The sequence below is a fragment of the Podarcis muralis genome, chromosome 5 (genome assembly GCF_964188315.1).
Source record: "Podarcis muralis chromosome 5, rPodMur119.hap1.1, whole genome shotgun sequence".
Taxonomy (NCBI): domain Eukaryota; kingdom Metazoa; phylum Chordata; class Lepidosauria; order Squamata; family Lacertidae; genus Podarcis; species Podarcis muralis.
Window position 1 is genome coordinate 69,963,265 of NC_135659.1, and position 20,302 is coordinate 69,983,566.

At 44.7% G+C, this 20,302-nt stretch overlaps 1 protein-coding gene across 1 annotated transcript in view; it reads right to left on the minus strand.

The window, feature by feature from the left end:
• Positions 1-13,656: 13,656 nt before the first annotated feature.
• ADORA1 (adenosine A1 receptor) overlaps positions 13,657-20,302 on the minus strand; it is a 56,650-nt gene continuing 50,004 nt past the window's right edge. The window contains exon 3 of the mRNA XM_028734697.2: positions 13,657-14,625. Coding sequence (XP_028590530.1) covers positions 13,977-14,625 — 649 coding nt within the window. The 3' untranslated portion in view covers positions 13,657-13,976. The remainder of the gene's footprint in view (positions 14,626-20,302) is intronic.

A 20,302-nucleotide genomic window follows, 5' to 3' on the forward strand; every position in this document is an offset into this window, starting at 1 on the left:
TCTCTTGCGGGTAATCTATTGGGGGGGGTCCTGTATTTTGTGGTGGGCAGAGCCAAAAGTGGATGGGGTCAGAGCCAAACATGGGTGGAATTTGGAGGGTTGCATAGGTTTCCTTTTCCCCTAGTCACTGTCCTGAGGGCCACGTGATACTAGACTGAAGGCCACATGTGGCAAGTGGCAGTGCCAAAAGCCTCCTCTGTGATTCCTCACAGCAAGCATTCCTTTTCACCTCCGCAGGCTTTGATATTAAGCAGTATTCAGAAATCAGAAATCCCATCAGTTCCTTTTTCTACTCAGCAGGATCCTGGGCATTTTTACAAACTGGCACACTGAATGCTATTTCAGTCCAGAATGTTCCTCTTGTGACTATTGTCAATGTAAGAGAGAAAACAGCAGACGCCGGGTGGTATTTGACTAACCTTTTGCATTAATGCAAAGATTAGTGCTGGCGCAATGGGATCACCCCCATGCTGTCCCCAAATCTGCTCTGGATGGACGGGGGAAACTTCAGAACAGATTAGGAGTTTCATAAGGGGAGGAGAAGGGGAGAATGTTTCATTGTGCAAGGAAAAATCATTGCACTGACAAGAGTGTTAGCCTTATGACATTGAATGCAACCCATTCATTTTAATTTGAATGTGCCTGCTGCTCAGTGTGATTTTTTAAAATTCATTGCCGTTTACGGAAATAAGGAAAATGAAGAAAATAGTTTAAGAGACAGAAATGAAAACGCCGCCTGTCTCCTGTATCGTAGATATGTTACCAGAGTTTGCTTCTTGGCCTGAATTGCCATATGTCGTCATGTACAAATTTGGGGCAAACTGAGTGCCTGTTCATTGCCACCCAGGAACAATTCAGAGGCCTCACAACAGCAGTGTGCCTGCACAGCCTTAACCACACCCCTGTCTCACTTCGCACTGTCTCACTGTTGACAGAACAAAAGTGTGGTACTGCCACCCTAGCTACTCCTGCTTGTATCTGAGGAGCCTAAAGGAGTAGCTTCTCTGCCCTGATAGGCCCAAATGAGGCTTCTTTGAGGGCCACATTCCACACAGCACAATATGTCAGACCAACATGCTTGTGGGGCCGGAGCCTTTTCTCCCCGTCTGCCAGTCCTTTCTGTTACCTTCTTTCTCCCCCTTTTGTGACCTGAATGAAATTAGGGCACAGCTCACATGAAATTAGGCTGAGGGGCACATAGGCCATTCATCCGTAAAGCACCAGGACAAAAAGAAAAATGGCCAAATACTTTGTGTAGGATCAGAATCAAGGGAAAGACATGAGTCTGCCACACACTGAACAGGCAAGTTCATTTGTTACCTCTCTGTGTGAGCTGTCGTATTTTGACTCTCTTGGCACAGCGACTTGTTTCTACTGATATCCCACCTCAGTCCTGAATATTGAAGGGCAGCAGTGAGAAGGCGGAAGTAAACATTATCAGTCCCTGAGGATGATGAATCTACACTCGTGAAAGAAGACACGGGGAATTGCAATGGAACCATATATGAGCTTTGCCATCGGAGGATGCAACAACGTTCTCCTCCAGGAGATCACACTGAATGAGACTTTACATGAAGGAATGGTTCTGCTGAGCTGTTTTAAGATGATTTCTTCCCTTCTCAGAGATCATTGCCCATCACCCTTATCTACATTTCTGTGACCCATCACATAAGCGTCACACAAAACAACCATTTCCTCCTGGCTGCTTCCTTTCAGTTCTGGTCACCAGATGGCACCATAGCATCAGTGTTTTTTTCTGGGGCTGGAACAATCTGCTGCTGCTGCTGCTGCTACCACCCTACACAGTCTGTATACTGCAATCTGCCAAATGTCAGAAATTATTAGATGCAAAAATACTGGAGCTGATTTCAAGCATTTATTTGAAAGCAACGAATTAGTTTTATGTTTCTGTTTGTAACCTAGTAACACTTCAAGTTTTTGCCAGAACGGTATTCCAAAAGTCATGCATTTTGTGTGTGCTTTTTAAAAAATATCCCAGGATTTTGGGCTGAGCTTTAAAAGAAAATATAGCTGATGACATCTGTACACAACCCACTTCCATCACTGAGCCTTGCAATGTTTAGTTCATTGCATTTCATCAATGCCCTTTAAAAAACAAATCACTCGGGGCATCTGACATATAAATTAGTGCACTCATCCGCTATTGTGAGTATGTACATTGGCAGGATCGGCCAAGTAGCAGGTAGTGGAAACAATGCTTCTGGGGTCAGGTCACGTTTGCAAACAGGTTTGTAGCACAGAGTTGGTCTCCCAACAGGCCTGGTGCCTGAAGCCAGGATCCTTCGGGATCCTGCCACTTTGCATTCTGTGGACATGACCAGGCTGGCATAGATGCTGTCGAGATAGGAATACAAACGTGCTAGGAATGAGGGCTTAGGGGAGCACATCTTTGTTTGGGATTCTGTCCTGCCATGCGATGCCCCAAATCTTCCTGACACAGTGCTTGTAGAAGACGTTGAGGTGTTGCTCCTGGTGTGCTCAACATGCAAGCCTCGTATTGGACACTAGCATCACATTCTCCCATACCCTTTTGGAGAAGTGACGTCCTGACCCAGGGTGTTAGTCTTTGTCAGGCTAATGGTACGACTGAGCTCCCTGCAGGCTTGGGCAAAATGGTTGATGAGTCTCTGTAGAGCTTCCTCGGAATGCACTGTCAAGGATGTATCATCTGCAAACAACATTTACTGAGAATAACACACAAAAATACATTATATTAGAAGAAATTTCTAGCAAATGTGTGAAAATAGCATGGTGACAGACTAGTGCAAATATAATACAGAAAGCCGATTATTATGGGCCAAAATTGTGAAGACATCCATTTGGTTTGACTTCTAAGATGCCATATGATGCACCCTAATTCTCAAATAACTCTTCCATTCTCAAGTTCCTGCTTTCACCCTATGCCTTTCTTCATCCATTTAGAGGTGATTTAAACATTACAGAAAAACTTATGGAGTAGTCCACCTGGTACTATACGAAATCAAAACAATTGTGTTGAATTATGTGTTCGATTACCTCATCATGGCAAAAACTCCCTCACTGAATGTGGAAAGCTAGCACATCTGGAAAAAAAGTAGGCTAGTTCTTTTCACTCTGGTGTGTTAGCTTTCCAAATGCAAATAGTTTTTGATGTGTCTTCATATATATGATTTCCCACTTGCTTTCTGAAATGGTACAACCATCTGGCATTTCCAATTCAGTTCTTAGTTTGGGTTAATAAATGCCTCTCCAAGGTGGCAAAGTCCTAAAAGTGACTTTAACACTGCTAAAGCACTCTATTTCCCATTAGGAGCCAATTTGTCTGACACCTTTTTTTATATGAAAACCATGCTAAGAATTACATTAACGTAAGAAAATGGCCCTCAGCTAAACTCTGTACCATTTCATGACCCCATGTCCTTCCACTGGTACTTTCATTTAATTCCCAGCACCAATTTCCCCTCAACTCTGCCTCTCTGATACAATTCCTTTTTTTCTGTGCCACCATGCTTCATAGCTAAGTCTGCTCAGTTTTATGCTCTTCCAATCATTTTGGCTGCATAAATCTTCCAGCTTGCCAGATTGAATGATATCCCTTATCCTCACCCTGCATGCTGTTTTAAAGATGTTCCTGATCTCCCACTCCGAGCCAATTTCAGGGGGACAGGATGCTTGGGAAAGGGGGAAAGCTCTGTTGTGGAAGCAGAAATCCTTATGGAGGGCTCCTGCTGATAGTACCAGTTAGGCGAATCCCACCCATTATCTATTCCATAAGGCAGGGGTCAGGAATCTTTTTGGTTGTATGGTCCGGATACTTATTGGCTTGGCAGGCCTCCTTCAGCTGGTGAGCATCACATAATTGACAGGTGAGTTGTCCCACTCACCTGTCAAATTTGACCCACAAGGCTGATCCTGATAAGGTTCTGTCTCCTGGAGCCAAAAATGTTCCCCAAAAATGTTACATAAATAACTCACAGGCTAATGAGATGGATGAAGGCCCTGATCTTCTGTTTCCAAACAGAGTAGAACTCCCTGTGGGCAAAGTCCAGTGAAATCTGGCAAGAGCTTTGCTCAGAGTATTAATAAAAACAACCTTTAATTTATAAGCAACCCAGCCCTAAGACCTCTGAACACCTTTGCATACCCTGACTGGCATGTTATTTACATAACCAAGGGGGCCAGGTCCTTTGCATTCCACAAACATTGCTCATAATGAAATCCAAGCGCACTGTGACTTCTCAGGAGGGGAGCAAATTCCCCAGGGGGGCTTCTTGGTAGAGAGGGGCTGCCCCTTGGCTTCTCCGGATGGTTCCCAAGAAAACAGTGGGTTATATACAGTATAACAGTTGTAGTTATATTTGCTCTTCTGAAATGGCATTGTTAAATTACTGCAGCTACCAAACACACACAGAGTCCATGACAGATAAGTCATATCGGTGCATATACAGGGGGTGGGAACAGGATTTAGCCTGCTGGTCTCTGCTCCCATCATTCATCCAAAGCAGTAAACAGCCTCCAAGAGTACAAATTGTTCTAGGGTCTCAGATTGTTCACACAGAGTCTGCACATTTATAATTTGGGGCGAATGCATGGATGTGGGAAGCTGGGCCAGTAGCCATAAATCTTCCTTATGTTGATTTCCTGCATATATCATCTGAACCAGTGAACAGCAGAAGTATTGACAGTGATGCAGAGGCACCAACTTCTCAAGATGTTTGAGGGGAGGAGCCGAATGCCCTCTGAACATTGAGGTGGCCCAGCCCCCTCAATAAAACATTGGGAGGACCAAAGTGCCTGCGCCCCCCCCCCTCCTGGAGTTGGCACCTCTGCTGTGATATAATGCATGCACATGTAGCTACATTTGTGCAGTTGTGTATGTATGACTGCAAATACAGCCACAGGTTCAATTTTAGAAGTGTAGAAAGGGGCTACAGAATCAGTTTCCAGATAGAAAAGTTTTAGAAATCCCTCATTCCAGTCAACATTGGCTTGAATGAAGAAGGAATCCTCTTGATCCTGGGCTTTGTCACTCTTTTCAAAGAGCAGGAAAAACATTGCATAAGATTGGAAAATATGTTAAAATGTATTTTCCTGGAACTGAACACATTTCTGTTTGATTAATCTCCCTTTCCAGCGCGATAACACATAATTTGGTTCAGTGTCAGCCTCTGCAGCTGAATTACAACAGCACATTCCCGCTTTCCCCAACTGTTTGATTTCATTGTGTAGAGGAGAAACAACATGGCTTTCAACCACATGGAGTTGCAACCTCAACCTTGCCAAAAATAACAAATGGGTCTGCTGCAAACTATCTGCTTTGATGAGCAGAGAGATGCTTAACAATACTGGCATTGACATTATTAATAGTGACATACAGGAGAGAACCTGCTGAGAATTATACATTTATCAGGTACCTCACAGGTCAAAACTTGCTGTGGATTTTCTGCATATGCAGTCAGACATCTGTGCATCAGTTGAACTCACTCCACATTCCTTGCACTCCGAATAACTAGAAACAGACAGCATTTATGAATATTATCGCAGACATGCAAACAAGTCACTAAATATGGAATCTTGAGTAAATAACTCTCACAGTTTACAGGTTTGCACAGTTGCAAAGTAGTTCCACTGAAAACAATTGCAAATACCTATCAACATAGGTTTCTCTCTCATGACAATGGGACTGCTACTTATCCCAGGTCAACAGAGTACATAAAAGTGACTTGATTCATATCCTCCAGCATTAGACAAAATAAGGACATGAACAGCTGCATGAGCAGAATGTGGCTAGGAATGTAGTCTGGAATTGCGTGAAGGACAGTGGCACAGTCAAGACCATTCGGATTCAAACATGTCACAAGCATAAAGCAGGAATTGGACGTGCATGCAAACCAACAGCTCCAGATGACAAAATTACTGAGGCAAACCATGCACATGGCAAACAAGTAACAGAACACACAATATGTGCTATATGGCATATGTAACTTTTAGCAGGCGTTGGTTGCTACATTTTACAGTGGAAGAACAATGAAGCACAGGATTTCTTACACAAAAATAACAGTGAATGTGTTCTCAGCCATAATGGATGGTGTGGTGGGACAACGGCACTTAGCTAGTCTTCCAGCAGGTCAGCCATTGTTTACTGGGAGGGGAAGGAACAAGGCAGTGCAGTGCAAACACATAGACAGGAGAACCAGATTGGTTCTGCTGGTGCATTTGCACTACGCTGACCTCAACATAATCTTTCCCTTCCCAGCGAACAGCAGTAGGAGGTTAGCTAAGTGCCTCTGCTCCACCATGCCATCCACTACTGGGTCTCAGTTTGTAACTCCCTGGCACTGCCTCCCTCACTTCACTCGTCACCTCATGGTGAACTCATCATGAGAGAAACATGGTTCTATAAACCAGCCCTTATAGGTCATGCAGCAGACAGATTTTGCTGGTTGGTTAGCAATGTGAAAACATAGGTGGGGGGGGGGGAGCGTCTGTCTATATGTTATGAAATGTAAGAAGTACAACCTGTGACATTTCTACCCAAAGCTCAGGTGTATGCCCAATGGCCTTCTTCCCACAGTGACCAACCAGATGCCTGTGGGAAATTTGAAAGCAGGACCTGAGCACAAGAGCCCTCTCCCCTCCTGTGGTTTCCAGCAAGTGGGACTCAAAAGGAAACTGCCTCCCACTGTGGAGGCAGAGCATAAATTTCTCTAATCCTCTTATTTTATTTTAATCATTTTTATTAATTTTCCAATAAAAAACATCCAATTAACATATCCAATCATAATCCAACTAAAATAAGAAACTAAAATTAAAAAACCAAATTATAATCCAAATTATAATTATTGATTTAGTCTGGACCTCTGAAGCATATCTCCAAATCTCAGTCTTGCCTCTCCTCTCTAATCCTCTTTTAAAGCCATCCAAGTGGGTGGCCATCACTGTTTCCTAGGGAAGCAAATTCCATTGTTTAACTGTGTTGTGTGAAAAAACACTCTCTTTCATCTGTCCCGAATCTTCCAACATTCCAATGTTCTGCTTCATTGGATAGCCATGAGTTCTAATGTTGCGTGGACAGACGGAGTCCCCCCAACCCCAGGCAACCCCCGAGCGGAATAATGACTCAAGACAACGTGCTGTGGGGTTAAAATTGGCCATGACTTTATTAAGTTTCAGATGTAGGGAGACCTTGGCTCAGGCACTGGGCATTTATCCTTCCCAGTCCCCAGCTGGGGATCTGGGAGACATCAGGGTTATCCAGAATGTTTGGGGACTGGGCTGGCTCTGGAGAACATATGTTCAAGCAGAGAGCCTGCCCCCCCATTTCACCGCCGTCTCAGGGGAGAGCAATGACAACCTCTTGGTGTATGGCCAATGCCTCCCCTCAAGACCCCTTTAACGGGGAGCCCTGGGACCACCACCGCAAGGGGAGTGTGGGTCACCGCTTCACGCCCCCCACCCATTTAGGAAGATAGACTAAAGGATTCCTCCCAAGGCCTGAAACCGCCAAAGTTGTGACGTTTTGCTACGGGAAAGGCAAAACCTGCCAATGCCGGAAAATTCCTTTCTGGCCCTTCAACAGCGACCCTGACGTAGCAGCGCCCGCATACCTGTGGAGAATAGGTTAACCTGCAAAAGAAGGCAGGGCAGGGTGGGAGAAGCTCTGGAGCCAACTGATGCTTCGCAGATAGGATTCACCTTCCATTGTGTGGGCAGGGCGGTCCCTCCCCCTACCTGGCTGATCCCCTGGCAACGCCTCCCCAGGCGGGATTGGGCGATTGGCTGAGGTAATAATAATAATAATAATAATTTATTATTTGTACCCCGTCCATCTGGCTGGGTTTCCCCAGCCACTCTGGGCGGCTTCCAACAAAGATGAAAGATACACTAAAATGTCACATATTAAAAACTTCCCTGAACAGGGCTGCCTTCAGATGTCTTCTGAATGTTAGGTAGATGTTTATCGCTTTGACATCTGATGGGAGGGCGTTCCACAGGGCGGGCACCACTACCGAGAAGGCCCTCTGCCTGGTTCCCTGTAACTTGGCCTCTCGCAGTGAGGGAACTGCCAGAAGGCCCTCGGAGCTGGACCTCAGTGTCCGGGCAGAACGATGGGGGAGGAGACGCTCCTTCTGATATACTGGACCAAGGCCGTTTAGGGCTTTAAAGGTCAGCACCAACACTTTGAATTGTGCTCGGAAACATACTGCTTGAATTGTGCTCGGAAAGGTAGGCGGAGACCTCCAGGTATCCAGCCTGGGGAGGGCGAAGCCAGCCCTTACTACCGGGAGCTGCACTGGGATCTGGGAGGCTGTGTGCGACCACGCAAAAGGCGCCCCCCATTTGATGTGGGGAGCGGTCATTATGACAACAGTCAGAGCTGTTCGGCAGTGGAACAGACTCCCACAAGAGGTGGTGGACTCTCCTTCCTTGGAGGTTTGTAAGCAGAGGTTGAATGCCCATCTGTCATGGATTCCTGCATTGCAGGGGGTTGGACTAGATTACCCTTGGATCCCTTCCGACTCTATGATTCTATGAGAGAGGGAGAAAACCTTTCCATATCGACTTTCTCCATGCCATGCATAATTTTATAAATTTCTATCACATCACCACTGACTCAAAACTAAAAAGTCCTCAATCCTTCCTCACAGGGGAGTTGCTCTACCCCCTTGATCATTTTGCTCACGGTTCTCTGAACTTTTTTTCCAACTCTACCTCACCTGAGGTGACTAGATAAAGGTAAAGGTAAAGGTACCCCTGCCTGTATGGGCCAGTCTTGACAGACTCTGGGGTTGTGCGCCCATCTCACTTAAGAGGCCAGGGGCCAGCGCTGTCCGGAGACACTTCCGGGTCACGTGGCCAGCGTGACAAGCTGCATCTGGCGAGTCAGCGCAGCACACGGAAACGCCGTTTACCTTCCCGCTAGTAAGCGGTCCCTATTTATCTACTTGCACCCGGGGGTGCTTTCGAACTGCTAGGTTGGCAAGCACTGGGACCGAGCAACGGGAGCGCACCCCGCCGCGGGGATTCGAACCGCTGACCTTTCGATCGGCAAGCCCTAGGTGCTGAGGCTTTTACCCACAGCGTGTCCCTTCCTGAGGTGACTAGAATTGCCCAAATGCACCATAGATTTGTATGATGGTATTATGATATGGACAGCTTTGTTTTCAATTCCTTTCCTAATGATCCCTAGCACAGGCTGTGCCTTTTTCTCAGCTGCGGAAAACTGGGTCAACATAGAACTTTGCATAGAAAATTGAGTTTTGCATAGTAATGTTAAACTACGCTCTTGTAGCTGTGGGGAAAAGAAACATCGTTTTCTCAATGTACTGTGTGTGTGTGTGTGTGTGTGTGTGTGTGTGTGTACAAACTTCATGCATTTGATAATGTGATTTCTATTAATCCACGAACACATATGCCACCATAAATACATCAGATTTTGAGGTGTCAGGAAGCTCCTTCCCCTGCCTTTAGCTTATAGAACATTGAATTTGTATCAGAAATGTGTAGCATGCGATTGATCCCTTTTTCATTTTCTTTCACTCTTTACACATTTCACCATCCCACCTCACCTGGCACTAATTATATATGTATTAATAGAAAAGAATCAACATCTTAAAAAGTAGAGACATCACCTTGCCAACAAAGGTCCGTATAGTAAAAGCTATGGTTTTCCCAGTAGTGATGTATGGAAGTGGGAGCTGGACCATAAAGAAGGCTGATCGCCGAAGAATTGATGCTTTTGAATTATGGTGCTGGAGGAGACTCTTGAGAGTCCCATAGACTGCAAGAAGATCAAACCTATCCATTCTTAAGGAAATCAGCCCTGAGTGCTCACTGGAAGGACAGATCGTGAAGCTGAGGCTCCAATACTTTGGCCACCTCATGAGAAGAGAAGACTCCCTGGAAAAGACCCTGATGTTGGGAAAGATGGAGGGCACAAGGAGAAGGGGACGACAGAGGATGAGATGGTTGGATGGTGTTCTGGAAGCTACCAGCATGAGTTTGATCAAACTGCGGGAGGCAGTGGAGGACAGAAGTGCCTGGCGTGCTCTGGTCCATGGGGTCACGAAGAGTCAAACACGACTAAACGACTAAACAACAACAAGAAAAGAATGGAAAAGGTAGCCGAGTAAAGCACTGTTTATTAAAGTCCTTTGAGTTAAGTGGGCATTTTTTGCTGAAAGCGGCAACCCATAAATGCTTAATTTTGGCTGGAGCATATTCCTCCTCCTTAATGTGGCCATGTTTTGTTAAGAGTAAATCATTCCTGCTGAAGACTGAAGTTCCCACCTTCATCTGCTACCCAAGAGCAACTTGGCCCAGTGGAAGAGTTTTGTGCTTGATTTTTAAACTGGTAACTGATCATGTGAGAAAAAGAAATGAAGGCCCCTGCCTCAGTAGCAGATCTCCTGCCTTGCAGTTGTTGGGAGATGTGGCATTCTCTGTTCACCCACACAGAGTGTAAATCGTCTACATCTGCCAGAGACAGCTGCATATGACAAAGTGGCAGCACAGCCCTTCTTATCTTGTAGACAAGAGAGAGAAAGGGAAAAAACGGAAATAGCTTACATACCTTGTCTTTATTCCTTTCCCTCCTTTCATTCCTTGCCGTCTCTTAATAAACATTGCATAGAAGGCTGTTCCTGCCATGCACAGTGATTGGAACTCAATTTGTTTTATCTTATACTAGGGAAAGAAGTTGTGTGCTAATGAGAGTGATACTCCATTTTGCCACAATATTTTACAGTACAAAAATGATCCGGCACCAGTGGCATAGTGTAGGTTGCCAGCGCCCGGGGCAGCACAAAGGGGGTGAGTGGGAGAGATTATTTTATTATTTTATTATTCATACCCCACCCATCTGGTTGGGCTTCCTCTGGGAGGGAGGGAAATGGACGAAGTATGCATGGGCATTCAACTACCGGCGTCTGCGTCACCCAAGAGATCGTGGCTGAAGAGATGAGAAAAGAAGAGTCATTCCATTGTCTGGAGAGGTCACTTCCTGGTTCGCATGGAGAAGCCATTTTCAACAGAGCTTAGTGATGGAAGCTCACAGCTGTACTGAGGGAGCATCAGGTGTTGAAATTTTGCGCCCCTAACAATTTTGCACCCGGGGCAAGCACCCTTGTGGCTCCCCCTCCACTACACTAAGCCACGACTTCACCCTAGCCATGTTGCTTGGCCGACATTCATTTGTCAGGACAGGAGACACTAAAGTATATAAGGGAGCTATTTGCATCCTGCTGTATTTGATATGTCCTGTCGAGGGTGCTTCCCAGTCAAAGGAATGCACACAGCAGAAACTTAACTATTGTCAAAGATAACACAGTCTCCTCGACAGCTCTGGAGCGCACCAATCTGGCACCTAGGAAGCTATTCCCAGATTCATGCTCTGTGGAGCAGTTGCAGCAACTGGGGACCACTCCCCACCCACCAGTTCATGTAAAACCTGACAGGTTGTACGTACCTAGCTGGAAACTACACCTGCATGAAAGCTGCTGCTGCTTCTCTACCAACTTCATTTCTCGCATTCTTCTGGGAGAGAGTGTTGCAGGGAAGGGTAGGGAACCACCTGGTCCTTCATTTGCCTGGGCTGCCTCTTGAGAGAAGCCAAAATTGGCAGATTCATCCATCCCTAGTCATAGGCCATCCCGTTTCCTCCTTTGCAACCCCACTCCTCAGCCCTCTGCAGGGCAAAAGATGACCCGGTAATCCAGTGTACTTTCCCCACCCCCACATCCTGTGCAAAACAAGAGCCAGGAGGCTTCTTCTAGCCAGCTCAGAAATTCAAGCCTGACTTAGCTTTTCAAAGCAGATACAGTGGTACCTCAGGATGCAAACAGGAGCCCTGTTTGCATCCTGAAGCAAACGCAACCCGCGACTGCACATCTGTGTGTGCGCGGGTTGCGATTCACCACTTCCACGCATGCGTGTGACGTCATTTTGACTGCGCATGCGCGAGCAGCGAAACCCGGAAGTAACACATTCCCTTACTTCCGGGTCGCCGCAGAGTGCAACCCGAAAGCGCTCAACCTGAAGCGTATTCAACCCAAGGTATGACTGCATACTCATTTCCATTTTTACAAGTTGATACCTACTTTTAGGTTGGTTTACTGTGGGTTAATAAGACATAAGAAACAGCAGTCTTCTGTTAGGTTTCTATAATATTTTCACGCTTCTCCGTATCCGCCTAATTCATTTGATGTAGGCTTTATCCTTTTTGCTCTCTTTGGCAATTTCATTTTAGTCACCTCAACAGACATCATAGGACCCAACTCTTAGGGACTGTGGTCCCTTTACACACACACCCTAAGGCCTAAAATGTTTGAGGAGACCAGACCCTTCCAAAGTTGATGGGCATTGCCATTTAAATGGTGTTTGTGTGTGTGTGTGTGTGTGCGCACGCGCGTGCACGTGCACGTGCGGGGTGAGTCATGTGATTGATTATGGGGGGTGGGGCTTACCTGCACCCCCCCCCAATATTTTATTCAAGTTGGCACATCTGACAGACATGCTGCTTTATGGGAAAAATGCAGCCATATAACCTGGAATAACATGGGAACAATTCAATAAAAGGGATGTTTGGGAATGTAGTGCTATAACACTTGCAAGTGTTAGTTTACTTTTGACCAACACAGAAACTTGAGCTAATTGGGTCCACAATGCATGCAAGCTTATTAAGCATCTTGTGGTACCTGGTTAATTTCAGCTTTGGAGCCCTGGCTTGTTTTTCAGGGTACCCCCACACCTGCACAGTGTGCTGGTGTCCCTGAGGCCTCTCCAAATCACCAACTTACATAGCAGGTTCAGGGGACTGGTGACGTATGTGCGTTTGATTATTTACCAAGTAACCTATTTATTTGATTTCTTTCTTGCATTCATTTCGTGCCTCTGGGGCACAGCAGGGCATGTACTTGCAGAGAGAGGGAAAGGAGGCCCTTCCAACTTGCATCTGAACTCAGGCTCTACCTCAAACAGCAAGATTGAATCTGCGCTCTGAAGCCAGGAACATTTATTTCCAGCATGAAGCAATTCAATACACGCAAGCCAGCTAGCACTGATATCACGCTCTGTGAGGTGTTGTTCTTTCATTCTGTAGAAATAAGCTACATTGGCCTATGGGTCAGCAGAACAAGACCACATGAGGCAGCCGTACTGCTGAAACCGTTAAATGAAATTGTTGTCAGGACATACAAAATAATCCCCTGTGACAAATGTAGAAGTTAACCTGCTGCCTCACCATAATTCTAATAAATTTCATTAATTGCAGTAGGGTTTGAACACAGATTCAGCATTATGATCATGGCAGCAGCTTCTTTTTTCCGGTTAAGTCCTGGCAGTGCTTGGTTAGAGAACTATTTATGCCAGTCCCCAGATTTAAGGATATGGGGGCTGCAGCAAGGAGGTAGAATCACTGAAAATTGCTTCTGTCCCTTTTCACTTTATCATTGGCTGAGCTGTGTGATACCGTTAGATACAACCCTGTATATGTTAAATTGTATGTTGTGTATTTGTTTTAAACCTGTAAGTTGTCCAGAGCTGGTTTTTGTTTGTTTTTTGCAGAGGCAACTCATAAATGCAATTAAGATTACTGCTACCAATGAGAATATTAAATTCCATAGTGAGTACAGCTCCCCATTAATTAAACCACAGAGATTCGTTTCCTCTTTATTGGAATGAAATATACATTCTGTTGGCATAGTCCCCCTTTAAAAGCATAATTATAAGTGTCACCTTTCTTCCAAAAAAAGGGACGGGAAAGAACAGCTCCTAGAATACCAGATGGTAAAATGAATATTACTAGTAGTAATAAATAATGCCCTTGATTGGCTCTGGGCTTTGTCTGCTCTGCCCAGGAGCAGGCCTTGCGTATGATGGAGATGAAGCCAACTTGGCCATTTGGACAATGAAAGGGATGTTTATAGAGCACCCCATGTGGCTTGAAGGCTGCAGGCCAGCCTGGCACCAGACGACTCCTAGATGGCAATGTCCGTGTTATCAATATTGTTCATGTGCTTGTCCCCTTTGCAGTAAAAATAATGGTTCCAGATCTGCAGGAACGTGGTCCTGAATTTTCTAATCCTGAAGGCATAGACGATGGGGTTCATGGCAGAGTTCCCATGCGTAAGAAATATTGCAATGTAGGTGAGGCTGCTGTGGGTCTTGCACGACGGGTAGAAAAAGCTGATACAGTTCAGAGTGTGCAGAGGCAGCCAGCTCACAGCAAAGAGGAAGAGGACGAGGGCAAGAGATTTGGCGATTTGCAGCTCCTTCCCATAATACTTCTCTGGATCTGTCGAGCAGGAGGCGACCTTTTTATTAAGCTGCTTGCGGATGATCTTGAACACTTCCAGGTAGATGATGAGCATGATGAGCAACGGAGGCAATACCCATACGAAGAAGTTGAAGTAGACCATGTACTCCATGCTGATAACGTTCTCAAACTGGCAGCTGACGGTGAACTCTGACTGACTGGTGTTCGTCAGCTGACTGGCGTTCGCCCTCTTCTGCATTTCGTTCAAGTTGTTCCAGCCAAACATAGGGGTCAGCCCGACGAGCAGGGAAACCAGCCAGCAGCAAGCAATAGCAATTCCAGCACGCTTAGGAGTCACCACACTCTTGTAGCTGCAGAAATAACAAACAAAATATGTATTAAGGTCTTTAACAGGCAAAATAAAAAAAAAATTCCTTCCAGTAGCACCTTAGAGACCAACTAAGTTTGCTATTAGTATGAGTTTTCGTGTGCATGAACACTTCTTCAGACAGTCAAGTGGCAACGCAGTTCAGCTCTCACGACGTTTGGACAGGGGACATAATTAAGTGTTGGTGTGTAGATGGTTTGCATGCAGAAGTAAACATAAGCTGCAAGCAAATGCAAAGACCTTAGTCTGCTTGAGACCCTGGAGAGTCACTGCCACTCTGAGCAGACAATACTGGGGTAATAAGATGGACAATTTAGTCTTACCTGGCATTTATTATTATTATTATTTATTACTATTATTTATTCAATTTGTATACCATTTTGTATACCAATTTGTATTTATCAAACGATCTCAAGGCGGTGTACAGCATTAGAAACACATTGCAAAACAGCAATTATAAGAACATCATAAAAACATGGTAAAATGCATACTGACATTCCTCTTGCTAACAGTTCTCTCCCCAACACGTTTACAGGCCGTATGTTATTTAATAACCATAGGCCTGGATAAAATTTTTGCCTGGCATCTAAAGACATGTTTTGATGGCGCCAGGCGAGCCTCTCTGGGGAGAGCATTCCACAGGCCACCACAGAAAAGTCCTGTTTTCTTTATAAAAATTTATTTATTTATTTATTTATTTATTTATTGGTTTTCACATATTGCATTACAATACAGATGTACCAAAGCCAACACCATTTCCTCCCCATCCCGCCATACATTTACATTTATATTTCCTTAATCCATTATATTATTCTTTTCTCCTTCCTCCTACTTCCCTCCGCCCCCCTCGATTTCCTCCACATTATACAATTTACAATAATCTTTGCATTCTACAATCTTCTCAAATCATCTATATATTCTTATTATCTTTCCTTACTAATTTTTCTTCCCTCCAGTACTTCACATTTTAATCTAGGCATATTAGCGTATCTTTTTTTGAGCAATATTTTGCCATATATTCATCAAAACATTTCCACTCCTTTTTTAATTTTTGATTCGACTGATTTCTTATTATAGCAGTTAATTTTGCCAAAATTAAATATTCATTTAGTTTACAAATCCATTCCTCTTTTGTAGGTATAGTTCGTGACTGCCACCTAAAACCAAGAAAAGTCCTGTTCTTTTGTTTTTACTGTCCAAACTTTTCAGGGAGAGGGAGATGTAGAGAAGAGCCTCCGATGACAAGAGCAGGGTCCGTGTTGCTTTGTATAGGGAGAGGTGGTCCTTAAGGTATTGAGGTCCTGAGCCGTGTAAGGCTTTATAGGTCAACACCAGCAGCTGCCTGTGTTCTTACAAGACAAGCAGCAATAGGAAAAGGATCCAGGGAATAATTCAGCTCTCCTTTCAGAGCAAAAAGAATCTGTTGTCACAAACAGGCTGAATCTTCCTTAGTGAGATGAATTATACCTCGCCTTTTGTTCAAGGAACTCAAGGTAGCATACAGTTCTCCCCTTTCCTCATTTTATCCTCACAAGTAGGTTAGTCTGGTAGACAGTGACTGGCCCAAGGTTGCCCAGTGAACTTCATGCCTAAGGGGTGGGCGGAGTTGAACCTGTGTCTCCCTTGTCCTAGTCCACCACAGTAACCACTACACCACATTGACTCCCAAACTGCATCCATCATAAATTGTACGAAGAGTGTCCTAGCAGCAAAGTCACATTTTACCATATGTGTTTCCCTGTATTTGACCCTAAAGTCGATAGGTGAATTGGTTTTGTAGTGAGCCAAGGAGTGAAAACAGCACAGGTTTTGAATTGGAGGCCCCCACTTTGAATCTCATCTGAGCCATGAAGTGAGTGGCATAAGGCCAGTTGCAATCTGTATCATGGGAATAATATGAGAGGCCTACAGAAGTCCTGAAGAAATTCAGAACAAATGGAATCCTTGTATTAAAAATAAATTTGCAGTCAAAATGCAAGAAATCTGGGTTTTCCCTAAAGCAAGCAGATAGTAAAGTAGTGGCTAAACAGTTGTTCTTTTTAAAAAGTAATTTATTATAAACAAGCATCATTCATACCTATACAAGAGAAGAAAGCACACAGAGAGAATATTCTCTGCACTTATACTTGATAATTAGAATACTTCAAATTTTGTGCATTGCCAGAGCACTGCTTGAATTGTGTGCACTAAAAAAAAAAAATACTACCCGTAACAGGAATGGCTCTACCATTAGATAGCATGAGGCGGCTGCCTCACTCAACCACTTCGGAGTGCCACCAAAGGTCAACCAAAGAATATCATCCTTCCATTTGCCCATTCCTGTTTAGAGATAGGCTGACAATTAAGTTTGTGTGATGATGCCATATCATTTTCTGAGAAAATTAAATTCCCACAATGCAATGTGCTGGCAAATCTAATGCAGCAATAATAGGGTGACACAGAGCAATTACTTTGTCGTTTTCATTGACGTTGCTTACATAAAGGGAGTGCTAGTTTATCCTGCTGAGTCGGAGGATGATCTCATAGGGGAAACAGTCAGGGGGTGCTCAGGGGGCAGAGTAAAGCAAAAACAACAACAGCAACAACAACATCCTTCGTTCAGCCCAAGGCCAGTGCTTCATGGAAGACTAATCATCTCTAATGTGCTGGCAAGTGAAGGGTAGACCAAAGGAACCTTCATTTTGTAAAAGTGTCAGGCTCAAAGCAGTGAAAATGCCCAAGTGTACAGAAAGCCAGAAATCTGTTCTGCTTTGACAGCCACTATCCAGAGGACTCTAATCACCTTAAGTGACTCAAAAATGGAACACAAATTAGATGCAACCTGGGAGGTTCAGATTCAAGATAGTAAGTGCAGCTTGTTTCTGCTACACAATACTTTAATCGCAACGATTCCATTAACAAAAGGGTAGTGTAATTTTTACATTCCCCTCTTTTCTTCCAATGCTTGATTATCTGCAGAGTGGGTATTTTAATTTGCATGATTAACTAGAGTATGAAAGCAAAGGATACCAGCGTAATCTGCAATGTCTGGAGGTGACAGTGAGACCAAAGAGATGACACATTATGGGTGATGATGACTCCTTCCGAAGGTTCAGATAATCATTACTGGAACTATTGTTCCAGCTCAGCCAAACCAAATAATAAAGGTAAAGGTAAAGGTACCCCTGCCCGTACGGGCCAGTCTTGACAGACTCTGGGGTTGTGCGCCCATCTCACTCAAGAGGCTGGGGGCCAGCGCTGTCCGGAGACACTTCCGGGTCACGTGGCCAGCGTGACATTGCTGCTCTGGCGAGCTAGAGCCGCACACGGAAACGCCGTTTACCTTCCCGCCAGTAAGCAGTCCCTATTTATCTACTTGCACCCGGGGGTGCTTTCGAACTGCTAGGTTGGCAGGCGCTGGGACCGAGCAACGGGAGCGCACCCCGCCGTGGGGATTCGAAACGCCGACCTATCGATCGGCAAGCCCTAGGCGCTGAGGCTTTTACCCACAGCGCCACCCACGTCCCCAAAAACCAAATAATATCAAGCAACAAATATCTGGAAGAATAAAGACATCTTTACCTGACACAGAAAATTTGTTAGCGTTGGTACCAGATGAGCCTCACTTGTGGGAGAATTCCATAAACAGAGGACAACAGCTGAAAAGGATCTTTTATCACCCCCCCCCCACTGAATAACTCTCAAAGCCTCCAGTGATGACCTCAGGGTCCAGGTAGGCTCATGTCAGAAGAGGAAGGAATGTAAAGCCCTATGTGTCTTTATAGGTTAATAACAGCTGTTTGATCTGGACTCTGAAATGACTTTTGTCCATCCCAAACCCATAAAACCCTGAAATGGAGGTCTACCATAGATGCACTACACTCCTACATTTAATGGCTGGAAGGTTGAGATGATGAGTGACCAGTACTCTAAACACACTGTGCCCAAGGAAGGTTATTAACATCCTTTGCAAGCATCATTTGGGAGACAGGAGAAGCGAGTGGCAATGCTCCAGTAGGAACACATCAGGGCTAATGAGGAGAGATGCAGGCAGTGCCAAAATCCCCAAGAATTGAGATGTTTAACCTTTGATCATGAGGCTACAGAAAATAAATCTGCAACATGGAGTGTCAGCCCAGCACACAGGGTAACAAACAATATCCCATTCCAATTAGAGAAAACAGCAGTGAGAGGACATAACATTTGTCTCATGCGCAAAGATTGCTTGCATCTGACAAGGGCTGGCATCTGTTGGATTTGGGACCCATGTCCTCCCTTGCTCATAACCTTACATGTGAAAATTTGCTCTCAGTAAGGATATACCTAGGCTTTTGCAAGGGGAGAAGGTCAGACACTCAGAGTAGACCCATTAAAATGAATGAGCATGAGTAACAAGCATTTTAATTTCAGTGAATCTACTCAGAGCACAACTTAGTTGGAAACAACCCCACAGATTTTCAGAAATATATCTGTACTTTGAAAAACCCTATATATTTACTCTGTTTAAAAAGCATAAGCTTGATTTTGTGCAAGCAGCGCTTTCATGTCCTGAAAAAAAGGAGAGTCCACATTTTCATAACATTACAAAGTAGTAGTATAAATTCTGCCTGTAGGTTCTGCTTGTTAGACCACAGCTGCTTCTGTAAAGCCAGAACCTTGTGGTCTCTTTCTGTCTTAAATGGAGTGGAACTAAACATCTTCTCTCTGCTGCTTAGTTTGTGTCCCACTTGTATTGTAGTTGTTTGGGGTCAAAGGTTTACAAGCAAATGGACAGAATGATGGTGGAGGGTTCATACTGGGCACTCAAGGGAGACTTCATAAAATGACCAAAAATTGTGGTAGTAAGGCAATGAGTGGTTTTACAGTGCTTGTAGAGAATGAGAAGAAATATTATGTGGAAACATTTTTCAGCTGGTGCATTTTTCAGCTCCAGAGTGGATAACGTACACATCTACAGTTCAGCTCAAAGTAAGCAGCGGCACTTAAACCACTTATTCATGTGCTGGATTGTGGCCAGGGAACTTCCATGCCTCATAGGCTTCTGTCAGCTTAGATACCCATCGATCCTTTCACACACTATGCATCCAGACCGCAAAGGCACACCGCAGAGGAGTACCATCACAACATCTTCATAAATGAAGAAGACCATTTCTTAAATGATTAGGAAACAGAGTAGGTGCCTCATAAAAGAGTAATAAGAAACATTATTTCCAATATGGCGGGAAAGGAGATGCAGTAAGGAGCAATTTCCCCAGCGGAGGTTGCTCTATTAAGGAGAACAGGGCATTGCCCCCATCAATCCCAGTCTGCCCTCAGTGTCAGGGACTGGCTGGGACAGGGACTGGGAGTGGTAGGAGGCCCCAGCTGGAGAACCCCATACGGAAACCTCAGAAGAGGAAGGCAAAGAGCCAAGGCAGCAGTGGCTCCACCTACTGATGGCCCTCCTGCTTTTTGTCCTACCAGTCCCACTGGTCACCAGTCACACCAGATCTTGTGGCAATTCAGACTAACGTGGCCTGAGCTTTCACGAGCTAAAGCCCACTTCACAAAATGGAATGGAACACAAAATATTTCTAATGGAAATAACTATTTGAATCCTCAGGATAGCCAAGTAGAATGCTTCAAAACAAAACAAAATTACCTGAACACACACACACACACACACACACACACACACACAC